Genomic DNA, 18,657 nt, shown 5'->3' with positions numbered 1-18,657 from the left:
CGTATCATTTCCTGCCATGTAATTATATGCTTTCAAATTTATACTACGTAAATTATGACAAGTACAAACAAGCGTGTTTGAGAGAAAAGTTGTAGAAAAGCCCTTGTGTCAAAATATATTAAAAAAGTAAAGCCCCTCTCTACAGTTACCCTCACATTTTTTTTAGGCATAAAAATGTGGTATTTGAGTTAATAAAATATTTAATAGGACTGACACACACATAAATACATATCAAGAAAAATTTGCAGGTATGTGAAATACATTTATTTACACTATGGGCATTGCTGGCTTGAAAAATGGCAAATCAAATCAAATAGTAATAATAAGGATTAAGGAGGACAGCTGTTTGAATCCTTTTTAGTGCCTAAAATCACCTAACATTCTCAAAGATTTTCAAAAGAATGAGTTCACAAAAAGCTTCTCTACAGAGAATTTTCTCTTTGGGAACTTTCCAGGTTTCAAGAATGCCCCACTCAAAGGGGAGCCAAAGCATTGTTTCCAGACTGTATCAGCAGTTCTGGTTTCTTTCTAATTAGTAGCTAATAAATTGTAGTTCTATCTTCATCTAATACACTAAAATCCTGTCTGACACAAAAGAAAACTTGCCATTCCACTACTATCAAATAAGCAAGGCAACAAGCACAAAGAGCGGGATGCTAGTGGTGGAACCAGCAGTGGCCAAAGGAAGAAAAAAAGGAGTTAAAAACATCATTTTTTATTTTCAGAGATCCTTCCACTGCGGTCTCTGCAGTCACTGTGACTGGAACAATATCCTTACCACTGGAGTGCAAATACAATACCTAACTCTCCAGGACTTTATTCCCCCAAGAGCATTTTAAATCAGAATCTAACTACCACAGAACACATACTTTCACGCAGAAGCTTCTGAACACACACACGCTGAACTTTTACCTGTTTTTATGCCGAGTCTTTAGCAAGTTTCTTCCAAAGGGAGCCATGGTCCGCCAGGCCAGCGAGCAGCAAGGATGATATCTTAAAGTTCTCGGGGGTGAGAGTGGGGGTGGGATGGGGGGATTGGATTCATAGAGTGGAGGGAGGAGAACTGGGAGCTTCCTCTTCACCTCCTCAGATGCTCCTGGTTTCTTAGCTCATTAGTAGCCGCCTAAAGAGAGCGGCTGAAAGTTGTGCAACTGCTGCTTAACTTTGAACTGCAGGATTGTTGTGCTGCTGTACCTTTGGAGACCTGCCCAGCTTCAGCCTCCAAGAAGGCGTTTGGAGGCAGGAAAAGGAAAAAAAAAAAAAAGGAGAGAGAGAGCTAGAGAGAGGAAGGGAGGGGGACTGTATTGTGCTCTGTAGTTATTTGCAGACTTGCTAAACTTTAAAGAACTGCCAACCCCACAGGCATGATAATACCCACGAATGGGAATTTCACTAGATTTGGAAACCCCCCTCCCCCGCTCTCCACACCCAACCACACAAGGTGTAGTGAACACATACAAAAGATTTAAAAGTAAATACCCCCCACCTCCCAGCCAGCTCCAGTCTGTGAAAAGTAATCTGACTGAGGCCAGAAGGAGTGAGGGTCAAGAATTCTTTGCCCAGCGATTCGCCACAAAAATCCCTGCCTGGGGTCTCAGGCTTAGAGGAGCGAAGCTGGAGGCTGGGTCCTGGTGTACTCGAAGACCACCTCGTAATCTTAGCCCCCCGAGTTCAGGAGGTTAAGAGGTTCCCAGCTCCTCCACTCTTCCAGTTCATCTTTCAAAAGTTGGAGGACCTGAAGGACCAAAGGGCTCCAGGGCTGAAAGATCGCAGCACTGGCACAGGAACCAGCCAGGGTTTGGGGTCTCGACCCCGCCCCATCTTTGTCATTGACTAGCCCTTTTAGAGTTTGAAGGAAGAGCCAACTGCTTGCTGTCACCCCTGGACGAGTAAATTGAGATAGGACGCGCCGGGCGGCCTTCTGGCAACGGAAGTGTGTAGTGCTGGTCTAGGGGCTGGGGGCATCTCCCGGTCCCACGTAGGCTCGAACCCGGGACCCCGGCAACCCGCGGGTGCGGGGTGGGCGGAGCTCGCCTGCGCGGAGACACCGTGAGAAACAAAGCGCTGTCCAGGGGCGAGGCCCTGCAGAATTTTCCCAAGACATTTTTTTCTCAGATTTCATTTCCACCCCTCTCCTCCGACTCCCCTCTCGTCTACCACCTCCTCGCGCCACCTCCTGCCCGCCCCCAGCCCCGCCGCTCTTCTGATCTTTGCTTGGAGGAAGGGAGGGGAAAAAAAAAATCAAAGGACTGTGGCTTCAATCTGAGTAACACTTCAGGCTAGTGGATCTCTAGCCCTCAGCGAAGGACATGAAAGGCTTATACTTTCTTTGGGAGCACACTCCTGACCCTCAACAAAAGCACACCGAAAAAAGAGTGATCTCAAAGTTTTCTATTATTTTTATATGCACTGATTTATACAGATTTCTACAGAGCTCAAAAAACTCATCTTTCCAAAATTTATCATAATTCTTACCTAGTACTCTGTGCTGTATATACATATATGTATTTTATATAGCACTATTATTTAAAATTTATTATTTGTAATTGTACATAAATATTACAAGCCACATATATGTCCCTAATTGTTATGTTAGCTCATTTATTAGAATAGCCAGTGCTTTAATTCCATTCAGTTCAGTTCAGTCAGTCATGTCCAACTCTTTGTGACCCCGTGGATTGAAGCACTGATAGGCTTCCCTTACCTTTTATCTACTCCTGGAAGAGAGGACAATTTTTAAAAAATACAGTCATCTTTTAAATGCATCTGTGGCAATGATGCCAGAGAAAATCTTTAAAATACTAAAAGTAGTAAGTATTAATGACATATTTTGTTTTATATGTTTATATATATACATATTAATTTATACCTGTATGGGGCTTCCCAGGTGGCTCAGTGATAAAGAATCTGCCAGCCAAGCAGGAGACTCAGGTTTAATCCCTGGGAAATGGCAACTCACTCCAGTATTCATGCTTGGGAAATCCCACGGACAGAGGAGCTTGGCAGGCTACAGTCCATGGGATCGCAAAGAGTCAGAAACGACTTAGCAACTAAACCACCACCACCACCATACACATGTATGTGTGTATATATGTGTATATATACATATACACGTACACACTTTACATGCAACATAAATAAAACAGTCTTGGATATAATTCAGTTTCAGTCCTTGACTTTATTTTACAAGCACATCCCCCCAAAATGATACTATCATGGAAACTTGCCCAGTTATTCTAAGTTGTTCAAAATAGAATCCCCTAAAGCTATGCTGTTCACTTATTAACATTGGCTGCAGCCAAGTTGGAAAGAATTTTGCATTTACAAATATCCCTGCGTTTCCTGTAGTTTCAGTCCTAGACCCTTATTAACATTATTTATATATGTAGTTTTCATATAAAACAATTTTTAATAGAGCAGTTTAATGGAACAAGAGGAAACAACATTATATCTTTATTAGCATAATCATGTTGAGTTTCAAGTTAGCACAAATGAACCTCATTTAGGATGTAATTATTCCTCACATAAAATATTCTATTAATACTATTTATGACAAGCTCTTTGATGTATGAGAATTAAACACAAAAGATTAATATCCCTCAGATATTAAAAGCTGAAAGGAATCAAAAACATGGTCACTTTTACCTAAATAGAAATGCAAGCAAACAATAATTTGAAAGAAAATAACAAAATCATGTTTTAAAAAAACAGCTATTAACCAGATATTATGTAGATAAATTGAAATGAGATTTTATTTTTCATCTACCAAAATGCCTGATTTTTAAAATGATAATGCTCAACTCTGTCAGTTGGTGGTCAGAGTATTCTATTCTACATGAATAGTACAGATGGTCATATCCCTGATAGAAATGAATTTGGCTATGTACATCAATAACCTTTAAAATATTTGAACTCTTTTATCCAAGTTTTTTCTCATAAGAATTTTTCTTAAGGAAATATTCAATTTCATAAAAAGGCTTATGCTTATTAATGCAGTGTTGAGAACTAAATAAAAAATTACACATGAAGTGTTGACACAGTATTAGACAAGGAACTGGGTATTTTTCTTTATTAGGTAGAAGGTAGTATAAAAATTATTTCATATTGAAAATAAGGCAAACTAATGACTGCATGGCCTTTCAGTGATATAGTGAAACTTTTTTCTAACAGTTCCTCTCAAAGACTATCCAGTTCCCTGGAAGAGTGAGATTTTTTGAACTTACTATTTACTACTGATTAGGCCCAAACTCTGTGAAATAAGGGCTTAAGTTCTATAAGAAAAAAGAAACAGAAGAAAAGAAAGATGCAAATAGAAAGATAACTCAAAAGATTATAGTTTTATTGCTATGTGAGACATCAACCAATTTTACATCTAACTTAGGACTATTTCAGCCTTCTTTCTTTAATTCATTAACTGTTAATATATATGGCAGTCTTTCCTATCTGCTTTTGGACTGGCTTTGCAATTCTGTTGAATTCTTCATTAATACATTAATCATTGACACTTGCACACTATATATTAACATTTGTATGAGATTCATACAGTTCAGGTTTTTGAATAATATACTTTAGAAAAACTCTGAGCATGCATCTGAACTTTTCTGAACCAATGGAAAATCTTCATAGCAAAAATTTGGTTAACTTCCTATACAATCCCTATCTTTATTAAAAGATAAAACGTGTAAAATGTGTTTGATGGTAGAAAATGCAATCTTCCTTCAATCATAGTTAAGTATACAGCTCAGCCAAAATAAAAAAAAAATAGTATATTTCCTTATATATTTAAATTAAGATGAAAATCAACAAGGAAGATACTACATTATACTTGATAGTAGAAGAATGAACGTTCTCCTGAATCATATGAATGCTATTGAATCTGTGGTTAAGCTGTTATCAGAAGCTAAACAGTGTCAAAACAGGTATTCTGATATAAAGGCCTGTTTTAGAAGGAGGTATAACAAGATATATGTATGAATTTGGGGTCCAGTTTATTCAAAGCCTTTCTTCATATTAAGAAGGTTTGTTTTTATTTATTTATTTTTTTTTGGCTACACCATTCAGGATCTTAGTTCCCTAACCAGGGAGCTAACCTGTGTTCCCTGAAGTGGAAGCATGCAGTCCTAACCATTGGACCACCAAGGAATTCCCTAGGGAGTCTTTTTTAAATTGAATTTTCCCAGTTTTATTGAGATACAATGGACATATATCACTGTATAAGTTTAAGGGGAATGGCATAATTGTTTGACTGACATGTATTGTGAAGTGATTACTACAATAGGTTTAACCAGCATCCATTTCATAGATACAATAAAAAGAGAAAACAAAAAAAGAAAAAAAAAATTCTTGTGAGAACTCTCAGGATTTACTCTCTTCAAGTTAGTATACCTTTTGAAAATGAAAGTGTTAATCGCTCAGTCGTGTCCGACTCTTTGGGACCCCATGGAGTGTAGACTACTAGGCTCCTCTGTCCATGGAATTCTCCAGGCAAGAATACTGAAGTGGGTTGCCATTCCCTTCTCCAGGGGCTCTTCTTGATCCAGGGATCAAACCTAGGACACCTGCATGCAGGCAGATTCTTTACCATCTGGGCCACCAGCCCAATGTACTTATACACCAGTGTTAACTATAGTTATCGTGCTGTTCGTTGTATCCCCAACACTTATTTATCTTGTAACTAGTAGTTTGTACCACCTGCCTCCAATTCCCCCTCCCTCAACCCTGTCTACACTTCTGCTGACCTTTTTATTATATGAATGTGGCTGACTTTTAGCTTTAGCAGTGTTACTTCATTACAAGGGTAGTAGATATGAGTATAGCCTTCCGAACCTGCCTGCTAATGCAGGAGACATAAGAGATGTGGATTCAGTCCCCAAATCAAGAAGATCCCCTGGAGGAGGGCTTTGCAACCCACTCCAATATTCTTGCCTGGAGAATCCCTTGGACAGAGGAGCCTGGTGGGCTACCGTCCATGTGGTCATATGAATGAGTGGCTAATCACTCCACTCCATATGGTAATCTGTGAAGAAATAGCATACTGTATGTTATTATATTTTACTAAATATAACAGCTTGTTATAATCAATTAGTTTAGTGATGTACTGAAAACGCCATTTTCAATTAAGGGAAAAATGGTAAGATAGAGAGGGCTTCTCAGGTGGTGCTAGTGATAAAGAACACACTTGCCAATTTAGGAGATGTAAGAGACTCAGGTCTGATCCCTGGGTTGGGAAGATCCCTTGGGGGAGGGCGCAGAAGCCCACTGTGGTTTCTTGCCTGGAGAGTCCCATGGACAGAGGACACTGGCAGACTACAGTCCATGGGGTCGCAAAGGTGGATGCAACTGAAGTGACTTAGCACAGCACAGCACAGCAAGACAGAGAACCTGTTTTATTTGGACAATGAAGAACTCAGAGATAATTAAAACTAGCCAGAAGAGTGGAATCCATATTTGGATGAGAATCTCTGGACAATCAAGATGCAGCAAAAAGGCACCATGTGGAACAGAGCTGTTTAAAGCAAAAGGTAGAAAATGTAAAAAAATTGTGAGTGGAAGATGTGGTTAAACAGAATTCCAGAGCTATTATCACTGTTATTATTATTCCAATAAGTGTCTATCTTCTAAAGTTCTTTCCTCTCTTAAGGGTGCTCATGGAAGTATAAAGCATGTCTAAAAAGGGGAATGGATGTACTTTTTCTCACAGAATCTTTTAAATAATGGATGTATTATGGGTTATGAGAGGTTACTCTCTAAAAGTTTGAGCAAGGAAGAAATAGCAATCTTGAATGGTTGAGGAAAAGCCCAGAAGCACAAGTTCATTTCAGTTCCAGGATTCTACAGTGGCAATGCTCTTTTGATTCTTCCAAAAGAAAAATTTTAGAATGGCACTTTGAAGCTTTTGAAGATTTTGCATAAGCACAAGTCTAGTTAGTCATACAGCTTCAATAGGTGGCTTCAAGCTTTTAATTGATTAAACAGTATTTGAAAAGCTGGCTTGTTGGGTGTTGGCCAGATACCTGTGTCCTAAATAAAAGGCCAAATTTCTTCCCTTAACAGCCATGGCTATTATTAACCCTAAATGAGATAAAGTGACAAATCCACATAAGGAAGGCTGTTCCTAGAAATTGATCAACTTCAATGATTATGTTGTGAAGAACAGATACTTTAATAAAATAAAATGAGCATATATGAATATATAAGTATCCTCAAATATACATTCACCTGTTATATGAAATAATAGAATTATAACATTATGTTATAACAATAGAATTCAATAATAATAGAATTATAACATTTGTGCTTTACACAAAGCATTTATACGCTTGATCCCAGTATGTTCAGCAGAAGAGAAAATATTGTTTTAGTTTTATAAATAAGGAAAACTGAAGTGTAGAGCCATGCGATGGTTTAACTATTATTCAAGACAAAGAACAAAATGTGGAGGCAAAGATGACTTTAGTATAGGTAAGAAGCATAGCTCTACCCTCTACTTCAAATCTCTCATTATGTAAATGAAGAAGACGAGACTCAGATATAAATGCACTTGCTCAAAAAAAAGTGTTAGCATGAAGTAAAACCAAGAACAGAGCTTCTTGGCTATACTAACAACTCAAATAGAGCTTTTTGATTAACATTAAAATAGAAAAAAATAAAAATAATCAGCCTAAATAGCATAATTAAAAACACAGCCCTTAGAATTCATCTGTGCAAGGGCTCATTTTACTGCTTAAGTGCAGAGGAGAGTAGATTTCCAAATTTAATGCAGTAGTAGGCTTTCAACACAGTTCTTCCAATTCAGTATTCTTGTAAAATTATATAACTGTATGTCCTTAATCTATTTTCAAGCATTTAAATAACCAGTTCAAATCTCATAGACCTAAATAACCTCTATTTCATAGTTAATAAAGAAGGAAAACTATTTTAATTCAGTGACAGGAATTTTTACGAACTCATGAAGCACTAAGAGTTTTTGCTGCAAAAATTATATATCTTATAGAGACATGTGATGTGTTTATTATGAGAAACTTTTTTTAATTTTATTTTATTTTTAAATTTTACATAATTGTATTAGTTTTGCCAAATATCAAAATGAATCCGCCACAGGTATACATGTGTTCCATGAGAAACTTACTATTCAAGTTTTAATATGCCAGAAACTAACAATTTTAACATTCAAAACTCTCCTTTAGAAAATATAATATGGAATGAATAAGAGAAGGTGATACAATATGTTTCCTATAAGGAAATTAAACACTATTTTAGGTAGTTCAAGATAAGTGAGGTTTGATGCAGCAAATTGGTTACAAAGGTGTTGGAAAGAATGGAGAACTATAAGCTGAATACCAGGAAGTTGCTACCATGATTGTACTGAAACCCATGAGCTAGCACCAGATTCTCAGCTTCTGGAGAAACTTCTTAAACTTCTTCCACTTCTGTTTTAACTATTCCTGGTGAAAATCCTGAAGTGTGCATTCCAATAGCACTGGGTCAATATTTGCAAATCTCTCAGCTTCTCCAACTTTCCAAACTCTGCCTGCATTTCTCAATGTTAGAACTTAAGAGAAAGTTGGCACTGAAGCCACTAGCTTGGCAAGTTCAGTTCAATCGCTCAGTCGTGTCTGACATGACTGAGCTTGGCAAAGCATCTCATAAATATAGTTTGCAGGCTTCTAACCCTGTTGATGTGGGGAAATAAGAGAATGATATGGAATCAAGAACATCAAACACAATTTGACATTTGGTAAATAGTATTTCAGTGTAGAGCCACCAGGAAGATTTCAGAGACAAAAGACATGCTTTCTGTGTATGAACTAAATGGGTGAAAAAAAAATTCTAGAACATGGTCCAAAGAGCCTGAGTAAACAGTCAGACTGTTGGTATGGCCCATATTATGACTGATGTAAATAGAAAACCATACAGTGGGTGCTCAAGATTTGGTTCATACTGTTAATGGAAGCTCCCAGTCAACATTCCCTTCTCTAAGAAAAGGGTCAAATGTTCTAAGAGAGAGAACTATTGTCAGGTAATATAATTTCCTAACTAATTTCAAATAGAACCCATACCTAATGTGACTATTATGAAAATTAGTAGAGTAACAGAGATAACATTCAAAGTACATTATACCTGATCAATAAAAGTCACCTCCATAAACCTGCAGTCCCTGCCACTCTGGGTGTGTATGTTCAGCTCAGTTCAGTTGTTCAGTCGTAATCAACTTTTTGCGAACCCATGAACTGCAGCATGCCAGGCCTCCGTATTCATCACCAACTCCAGGACTACTCAAACTCATGTCCATTGAGTTGGTGATGCCATCCAACCATCTCATTCTCTGTCGTCCCCTTCTCCTCCTGCCCTCAATCTTTCCCAGCATTCGGGTCTTTTCAAATGGGTCACTTCTTCGCATCATGTGGCCACAGTAATGCAGTTTCAGCTTCAACATCAGTCCTTCCAATGAATATTCAGGACTGATTTCCTTTAGGATGGTCTGGATGGATCTCCTTGCAGTCCAAGGGACTCTCAAGAGTCTTATCCAACACCACAGTTCAAAAGCATCAGCTCTTCGGCACTCAGATTTCTTTATAGTCCAACTCTCACATCCACACATGACTACTGCAAAAACCATAGCTTTGACTAGACGGACCTTTGTTGGCAAAGTAATATCTCTGCTTTTGAATATGCTGTCTAGGTTGGTCATAACTTTTCTTCCAAGGAGCAAGCATCTTTTAATTTCATGGCTGCAGTCACCATCTGTAGTGAATTTGGAGCCCAAGAAAATAAAAGTCTGTCACCGTTTCCATTATTTCCCCATCTATTTCCCATGAAGTGATGGGACCAGATGCCATGATTTTAGTTTTCTGAATGTTGAGTTTTAGGCCAACTTTTTCACTCTCCTCTTTCACTTTCATCAAGAGGCTCTTTAGTTCTTCTTCGCTTTCTGCCATAAGGGTGGTGTCATCTGCACATCTGAGGTTATTGATATGTCTTCTGGCAATCTTGATTCCAGCTTGTGCTTCATCCAGCCCAGCATTTCTCATGATGTACTCTGCATATAAGCTAAACTAGCAGGGTGACAATATACAGCCTTGATGTACTCCTTTTCCTATTTGGAACCAGTCTGTTGTTCCATGTCCAGTTCTAACTGTTGCTTCTTGACCTGCATACAGATTTCTCAGGAGGGTCAGGTGGTCTGGTATTCCCATCTCTTTAAGAATTTTTCACAGTTTGTTGTGATCCAAAGGCTTTGGCATAGTCAATAAAGCAGAAGTAGATGTTTCTTTGGAACTCTATTGCCTTTTCAATGATCCAGTGGATGTTGGCAATTTGATCTCTGGTTCTTCTGCCTTTTCTAAATCCAGCTTGAACATCTGGAAGTTCATGGTTCATGTACTATTGAAGCTTGGCTTGGAGAATTATGAGCATCACTTTGCTAGTGTGTGAGTTGAGTGCAATTGTGCGGTAGTTTGAGCATTCTTTGGCATTCCTTTTCTTTGGGATTGGAATGAAAACCAACATTTTCCAGTCCTGTGGCCACTGCTGAGTTTTCCAAATTTGCTGGCATATTGAGTGCAGCACTTTCACAGCATCATCTTTTAGGATCTGAGATAGCTCAACTGGAATCTGAAATTCCATCCACTAATTGTTCGTAGTGATGCTTTCTAAAGCCTACTTGACTTCACATTCCAGGATGTCTGGCTCTAGGTAGTGATTACAGCATCGTGATTATCTGGGTTGTGAAGATCTTTTTTTGTACAGGTCTTCTGTGTATTCTGGCCACCTCTTCTTAATATCTTCTGCTTCTGTTAGGTCCATACCATTCTGTCCTTTATTGAGCCCATCTTTGCATGAAATGTTCCCTTGGTATCTCTAATTTTTTTGAAGAGATTGCTAGTCTTTCCTATTCTATTGTTTTCCTCTATTTCCTTGCATTGGTCACTGAGTAAGGCTTTCTTATCACTCCTTGCTCTTTTTTGGAATTCTGCATTCAAATGCGTATATCTTTCCTTTTCTCCTTTGCCTTTCACTTCTCTTCCTTCCACAGCTGTTTGTAAGGCCTCCTCAGACAACCATTTTGCCTTCTAGCATTTCTTTTTCCTGGGGATGATCTTGATCACTGCCTCCTGTACAATGTATGACTCAGGCTCAAATTATCCTGTTGGATGGATTGTTCTTGGACAGAATTCGGGTCACCTCTTCTCTTCTCACTTCCTCAGCCACTCACACTAAATTCATAGAATTATTACTAGTGAAAAATTAAAGTTGGTTGTCAACCTTCAGGTTTGACTAAGTTATAGCTATTATTAGTAAATATTTAAAAGGAGTTAACTTTTATATGTTGAAGATGAGAAATAATTATACTATTCTTCAATTAGAGCACCTAAAAATGTTACAAAGGGCAATCATCTATTGATTTAAGATTCTTGGATTGCCTCAAATATTCAGTTCAGTTCAGTCACTCAGTCATGTCCAACTCTTTGCGACCCCATGAATCGCAGCACACCAGGCCTCCCTGTCCATCACCAGCTCCCGGAGTTCACCCAGACTCACGTCCATCAAGTCAGTGATGCCATCCAGCCATCTCATCCTCTGTCGTCCCCTTCTCCTCCTGCCCCCAATCCCTCCCAGCATCAGAGTCTTTTCCAATGAGTCAACTCTTCGCATGAGGTGGCCAAAGTACTGGAGTTTCAGCTTTAACATCATTCCTTCCAAAGAAATCCCAGGGCTGATCTCCTTCAGAATGGACTGGTTGGATCTCCTTGCAGTCCAAGGGACTCTAAAGAGTCTTCTCCAACACCATAGTTTAAAAGCATCAATTCTTTGGCACTCAGCCTTCTTCACAATCCAACTCTCACATCCATACATGACCACAGGAAAAACCAAAGCCTTGACTAGACGAACATTTTTTGGCAAAGTGATGTCTCTGCTTTTGAATATGCTGTCTAGGTAGGTCATAACTTTCCTTCCAAGGAGTAAGCGTCTTTTAATTTCATGTCTGCAGTATTACTTATACCCAAAATTAAAACCTTAAATCTGGTTTTCTTCTTTGAAATACATTTTGTGAGTGAAAAATTCAAACTAATTTGTGGTAATTTGCAGAGAATTTTAGAGACTGGCAAATTTTGATGATTTTTTAACAAAGGTTAAAAACAGTTAAATTATTAGTGTTAAAAAGATACAAGCATAATCTTAATACATTTGCTAATTAGTTTTCTTCTCATTTATGTTTGGTTCATGTTTAACAAGCACATTGGCTTAAGGCTATTAAGTTCTTTGACAGAATAAATGTTTATTAGACTACTAGAGTATGCAAGGCACTGAATTAAAAGTCTGCTCTTAAAAGGTGAGAAGACACTGTTCTAGTTTTCAAAAAGTTTGAGTTGAATGTGAAAAGCAATGGTAATATAAAGCATTATACCTTGAATTAAGCTGTGTATAAAATACAGTGGTGTTATGGGGGAGAAGCAATTAAATCTATTAAGGCAAGTTAGAGGAAAATCATAATAGCTCTGAGAACTAGGTATTATTATTTCTATTTTATGAATGTTTGCAACAATAATAATTTAAAATTATAATCACTTACATGATCTTTGGAAAATTTTCCTCATATGATACTTAATAGATATGTTATTAAGTACATTTGGGATTGTTTCCTTTTTTAAACTTAGTAAAGATTTTGTGAATGTAATTTTAGTTCACCACACTAAAGAAAGATGGCTATCTTTCTTTATGATGTGTAGAATGTACTAGCCTCATATGTGTCAAAGCACTAATATCCATTGTTATGGACAGAATTGTGTCCTCCCCAAATTAATAAACTGAAGCTCTAACCCCCAGTGTGACTGTATTTGAACAGATGATATTTGGGGACTCACCTAAATGAGGTTAAATGAGATAAGTGTGGAGTGCTGCTCCCACAGGGCTGGTGTCCTTATAAGAAGAGGAAGAGGCACCAGCACTTTCTCTTACTGTAGGCATAGAGAGGAAGGTCATTAGGACACAGAGAGAAGACAGAAGACAGTTTATGAGCCAGGATGAACATCCTCATCAGAAGCTAAATTTGCCAGTACCTTGGTTTTGAGTTTCTAGCTCCCACAACTCTGAAAAAATGAATTTCTGTCGCTTAAGTAACCCAGTTTGTGATATTTTGTTATGACAGTCCAAGCAGATGAATATACTAATAATATGAAGCAGATACATTTGGACTAATATTTCTTGGGGAAGAACAAACCAGAACCTTTTGTCCCAGAGAAAATTTCCCTTTTGAACCTTTTGTCCCTCCTTTAATATTCCTTGTGTTCTTGGAGAAGAGGTGAGGCAGTTGGCACTTTGATCTGGGAGCCTCCTTAGGGGGGCAGGGGTCTCAGTCCACATCTTCAATTAATATTAAAGAATTTCTCAGTGAATAACGGTGCCATTCTGGACCAAAAAGATACCAGGGTTGCCAAGGGTGATTCAAGTTCAACTTGAAGGAAGTTTTCAGGTTGTGTCTTTCTCTAGTGTTCTATCAGAAAACTCTAGCCTGTGAGGGAAGACTTATTCTGGAAAACTCTCAAAGTAGCCACCATAGGCTTTCCAATTCTACCTATGTTTGTTAGGGTAGGTTAGGAAGAAATGTGTGACCTTCCAAGTTGCCTTTTATGCACTTGCTTTTTAGGGTAGTGGACAGAGATCTGACTTTGTGTTTGCAGTTTTTGAGACTGAAACCTTGTGAGAGCGATAGGGACAAGGGCATTTAAAAATCTAGAAGTGTAAGTAAGTTCATATTTGCAAAATTTCCTTCCCAGTATTTTCTGTGAGCAGGATTGCTTTGTTTTTCCAAAGAAGGAAGAAAGTAAAGGAAGAGGGAGAGGTGATACTAGATTTCCTCATAAATATAGGCATTTACTCAGGTGATTGATGGGAGAGATATGTTCTTAAAATGTGACTCTGTTGCTATTCCAGTCTTGTGGCTTACAATTTGTAGATTCTCAGATGCAGCAGAGTCCTAAAACCTATGACTTAAAAAAAAATGGTCATGTTTGTAAACAGAAAATTCATAGAAAGATTAGAAATATCTGGTGTTGAAGTGTTAAAAATATTTCCACAGGTTCTTTGATGCTCCTTGCTTCAATAAGATGAAGCTTAATTCTCCTCCCCTTGTGTGTTGACAGGTCTTAGAGACACACTTAATAGTGGTAGGTTTGACTTAGTGACTTTCTTCTAACAAATAATGGCAGAAGAGACCATATGGCCAATTTATTATAAAAGGATATAACTCGGGAACAGCCAGAAGAAAGAGACATCCAAGGCGGGGTACAGGGACAGGACGCAGAGCTTCCACCCCCTCTCAGAGTGCTCCACTCTCCTCCTAGTTCCAAATCCAGGTGTTCTCTGAACCCCATCCTTTTAAAATTTTATGGAGGTGTTGTTACATAGGCATGATTGATTTAATCACTCGCTATTTGTGATTGAACTCAACCTCCAGCCCCTCTCCCCTCCCTGGAGTCGATAGGGGGCAGGGGACTGACAAGTGCAACCCTCTAATCAAATGGTTGGTTCTCCTGGCAACCAGACCCCCATCCAAAATTCACATCATTTACATAAAAAAGACAGACATCTTTACCATTCTCACTTAGTAAATTCCAAGGGTTTTACAACCTCTGTGCCAGAAATGGGCATGAAAATCAAATAAATATTTCTTATTATAAATCACAATATTACACAATATTATATGGTTAAATAACGATTATAATCAGACTTACTATATACCAGAGAAATGCTAAATAGAACAACACAGTCAAGTAACTTTTTCAACATTTCATTGGCCAAATTTTAAAAATAATATTTACCAGGGTATACACTTTTTGTGGGCATTTAATCAAAATGATCTGTTTGGGAAATAATTTTCCAGTGTACACTCTATAAAATGTAAAGTATACATATCTTTGATTCAGTGGTTCTGCTTCTAAAAATCTAACCTAAAGAAGTATTTGTAAGTGTCCAAATGGTGCACTATTGTATCATTGTGTGCAATAGTGAAAAACAAATTGTGTAATGAACACATTATATGTTAGCACTTTCCTTAATTCTTTTGAGAGGCTATGCGGTAAGCTCATTTTTTACATGATTCAGTTCAGTTCAGTTCAGTAGCTCAGTCATGTCCGACTCTTTGCAACCCCATAGACTGCAGCACGCCAAGGCCTCCCTGTCCATCACCAACTCCTGGAGTTTACTCAAACTCATGTCCATTGAGTCTGTGATGCCATCCAACCATCTCATCCTCTGTCGTCCCCTTCTCCTCCTGCCCACAGTCTTTCCCAGCATCAGGGTCTTTTCAAATGAGTCAGCTCTTTGCATCAGGTGGCCAAAGTATTAGAGTTTCAGCTTCAACATTTATATAATTATGTCACAGATAAGGGAGACTGGAATGTACACAGGTGAAATAACTTCCTTGAGGTCACAAAGCTACTAAACAGCAGGACAGAGAAGCAAAGCTATGTTCTTACCAATTACGATAGGCTGCCTCTCATAAAAAGAAGCATTTTGAATACAGTTTAATAAGAAAGTATTTAAATAAATAATGTATTCCAATTTTAGACAACTCTATTAAAAATAGTAAGTTAGATCTATATACAGTTTGATGAAATAATATCAGAAATGATTTCCTTCAAGCTAAGCTACATATCAAGGATTGCTAAGGAAAGTACCTGAAAGTTGTTAACAGCTGATGCTAATGAATACAGTGCCCTGTAAGAGTACAGCTCTAGCAGATTGGAGCTATGTGGAATATGAGTCCATTGGAGCTATGCTGTATGTGACTCTGTACTGCCCTGTGGCAAAGCAGTTGAGAACTTAGGCCCTTGAGCCAGATACCATGTTGAATGCCAACGCTACCATTTGCTAGGTGCTCAATCTTTCTGTGAGATAGTACCTCTGTTTGTAAAACAGGGATTATAATTGTATGTACCACTTCAAAATACTGTGAGAAAATAACGGCTGAATAAATATTAGCTATTATTACTGTGCAAGCAAAGTATTAGATTACCAGAGCCTGGTGCCAGAAGCCATTCTTATCATTTAGCAATCTTTGTGCTGATTTCATTCTCACAAAACAACTCTTGATTATAATAGACTTGTATCAAATGAAAGAATGTTTTGGTCTGAGGGTGTGGCAGCAGACTTTGAGGGTAGTTAGAGAACTCAGTATATATTAAGAAATTGCTCTTTCAGAGTAAATTGCTGTTTACTCGCCAGTGAGTTCAGTTATCATGAATTAAGTTGTCTAGGATTTGATTATATCTAAAACTAAGACATGGTCAGTTTTCTGGGTCCTAAATCATGGCGAATTCACTAATATAGATACTAACCAAAGAGAACTCTTGGTATCTAGGCTGTTGAAATGTTCTATTTTTTTTTTTTCTACTGTGAGATTTTTCTTTCAGGCTTTCTCTCTTAAAAATGAAATAAAAAATTATGTCTCTCTTCCTCGTTTAATTCCCAATCTTTAACCCAGTGCTTGACAAAAAGTCACTGTTGAATAAATATAAATGGAACGAATTAATTTAAAATGAATCAACAATTAAAAAACAATTTTCTTTGCATCAGGTGGTTTGTTGCCATTTACCTTGTTTCAAAGTGTTACTTGAGAGAAGGATTTCTCGTTCATTGACAGTCCCTTTTAGTTGAGTTCCAAGTATTGAGTATTTTGCTGTGTCTTTTACAATTGGAGCAGGAATTGGAAAGTGAAAAATGAGGAGTGGAAGAAAAGAAAAACAATGAGCTATTTGAGAAAACATCTTTCATTCCTTTGAGGGTAAGAGTTTGCGATAATGATTTATATACACAGCCAGTCCTGGCCACAGCAGACTACTGAATGTCAGGTTTATCTTCCTGCCATAAAAAAATGAACAAAATAGAATAAAATATATGAAACACCTTTTTAAGCTTTGGGAAAAAACATAGGATATAACCATAATTCATGAAAGAAGGATAACTCCAGAACTGAGTCCCACATTCCCTTCGATTTTCTACCCGGGCACATTCAAACTGCTGCCTAAGAATGAAGAACTCCCAGAGAAGAGAGCAAAGCTGCTGGTCAAAGAAAACAGTGATTCTATTTTGTTGCTGCTAAAGCTGCTATATTCCATGGCATAGGCTAGCAGAGATGAGGGAGAGGCACAGAGAAGGAGCCTCAGAAGTATGCATAGTGGCCCCTCCAGATATCCGACTAAACAAATTCATGGCAATGCCCTGCAAGACTTGACTCCACAAACAGGCACTCAGTAATTGCTCAGAAAATGAGAGCAGAGATTCTGAAAGTAGCCCAGTATTGGAAGAAATTGGGTTTCGAAACTGCTAGAGAGAAGAATCTTCAGAAAGGCCATCCTTGGAGAATAAGGACCATGCCTGAGCTCAGCCTTAGCATCATTTGGGAATTTGCTGGAAATGCTGATTCTGTGACTCCAACCTGGTCTACACAATAAGGACTTTTCAGGGTGGGATCCAGTACTCTGTGGATCAGAAAGAAAACCTGCGAGTAAATTAAAAAATGTTTTTAAATGAATGGTAGTGAAAATACACCTTAATAGGAATTAGTGAGAAACAGCTAAAACCATGATCTGATAAAACAATTTATATGTTTAAATGTTTATATTGGGGAAGAAAAAGAAGAGCTTTGAAATTAATGTTCTAAACCTAACCTTAAAAAGATAGAGAAGGAAGAATAATTTAAGCCAAAAGTAAGAAAAAGGAAATAGGAGTAAAGGTAAGACTGAAAATCAGTAAAATAAAGATCAAATGATGGAAAAAATAAAGACAAAAATAGCTTTTTTGGAAAGATGAATAAAACTAAAAAATCTGTCACAAAATTGATCAAAAAAAAATGAGAAAAGAGAACCACAAGCAATATCAGCAATGAAAAAAGCGAATGTTGCTGTAGAAACTCTCAGATAATAAAAAGATAGTAAAGAAAATTTACTAAAAATGGTATATGAATACCTTTGATAATTTAGACAATTTAATAAAATGTATTGAAGGATACCAACTAATAAGAAAAGGATAATTCAATCAGGTCACATACATGCATTTTATTTTATTTTATTTTTTATTTTATTTTTTCACATACATGCATTTTAAAATAGTGAAATACTGAGATAGCATCTCAAACTGATTGTGATCATGTTGTCAGATTAGTAGACAACTTCCTAAGATGACATAATGAAAGACAATTATTGAGAAGTGTTCGTTTTAGCATTTATTGGTCCGGGATAGAGCCTAACGGGAGAAAGCAATGGCACCCCACTACGGTACTCTTGCCTGGAAAATCCCATGGACAGGGGAGCCTGGTAGGCTGCAGTCCATGGGGTCGCTGGAAGTCTGCCATGACTGAGCGACTTCACTTTCACTCTTCACTTTCATGCATTGGAGGAGGAAATAGCAACCCACTCCAGTGTTCTTGCCTGGAGAATCCCAGGGACGGGGGAGCCTGGTGGGCTGCTATCTCTGGGGTCGCACAGAGTTGGACACGGCTGAAGCGACTTAGCAGCAAACTGTTGGTTATCCATACCTTAAATGGTTTGTGATATCAGAGAAATTTACTGGGAATGCGTGCGTGTGCATGCTAAATCACTTCAATCGTGTCTGACACTTTGCAATCCCATGGACTATAACCTACCAGGTTCCTCT

General features: G+C 37.9%; 1 protein-coding gene across 1 annotated transcript in view; it reads right to left on the bottom strand.

Annotated features, from left to right (window-relative positions):
• RASSF9 (Ras association domain family member 9) overlaps positions 1 to 1,446 on the bottom strand; it is a 36,508-nt gene extending 35,062 nt beyond the window's left edge. The window contains exon 1 of the mRNA XM_006073008.4: positions 913 to 1,446. Coding sequence (XP_006073070.1) covers positions 913 to 959 — 47 coding nt within the window. The 5' untranslated portion in view covers positions 960 to 1,446. The remainder of the gene's footprint in view (positions 1 to 912) is intronic.
• Positions 1,447 to 18,657: the final 17,211 nt, after the last annotated feature.

The sequence above is a fragment of the Bubalus bubalis genome, chromosome 4 (genome assembly GCF_019923935.1).
Source record: "Bubalus bubalis isolate 160015118507 breed Murrah chromosome 4, NDDB_SH_1, whole genome shotgun sequence".
Taxonomy (NCBI): Eukaryota; Metazoa; Chordata; class Mammalia; order Artiodactyla; family Bovidae; genus Bubalus; species Bubalus bubalis.
This window is presented reverse-complemented; position numbering and strand designations above follow the sequence as displayed.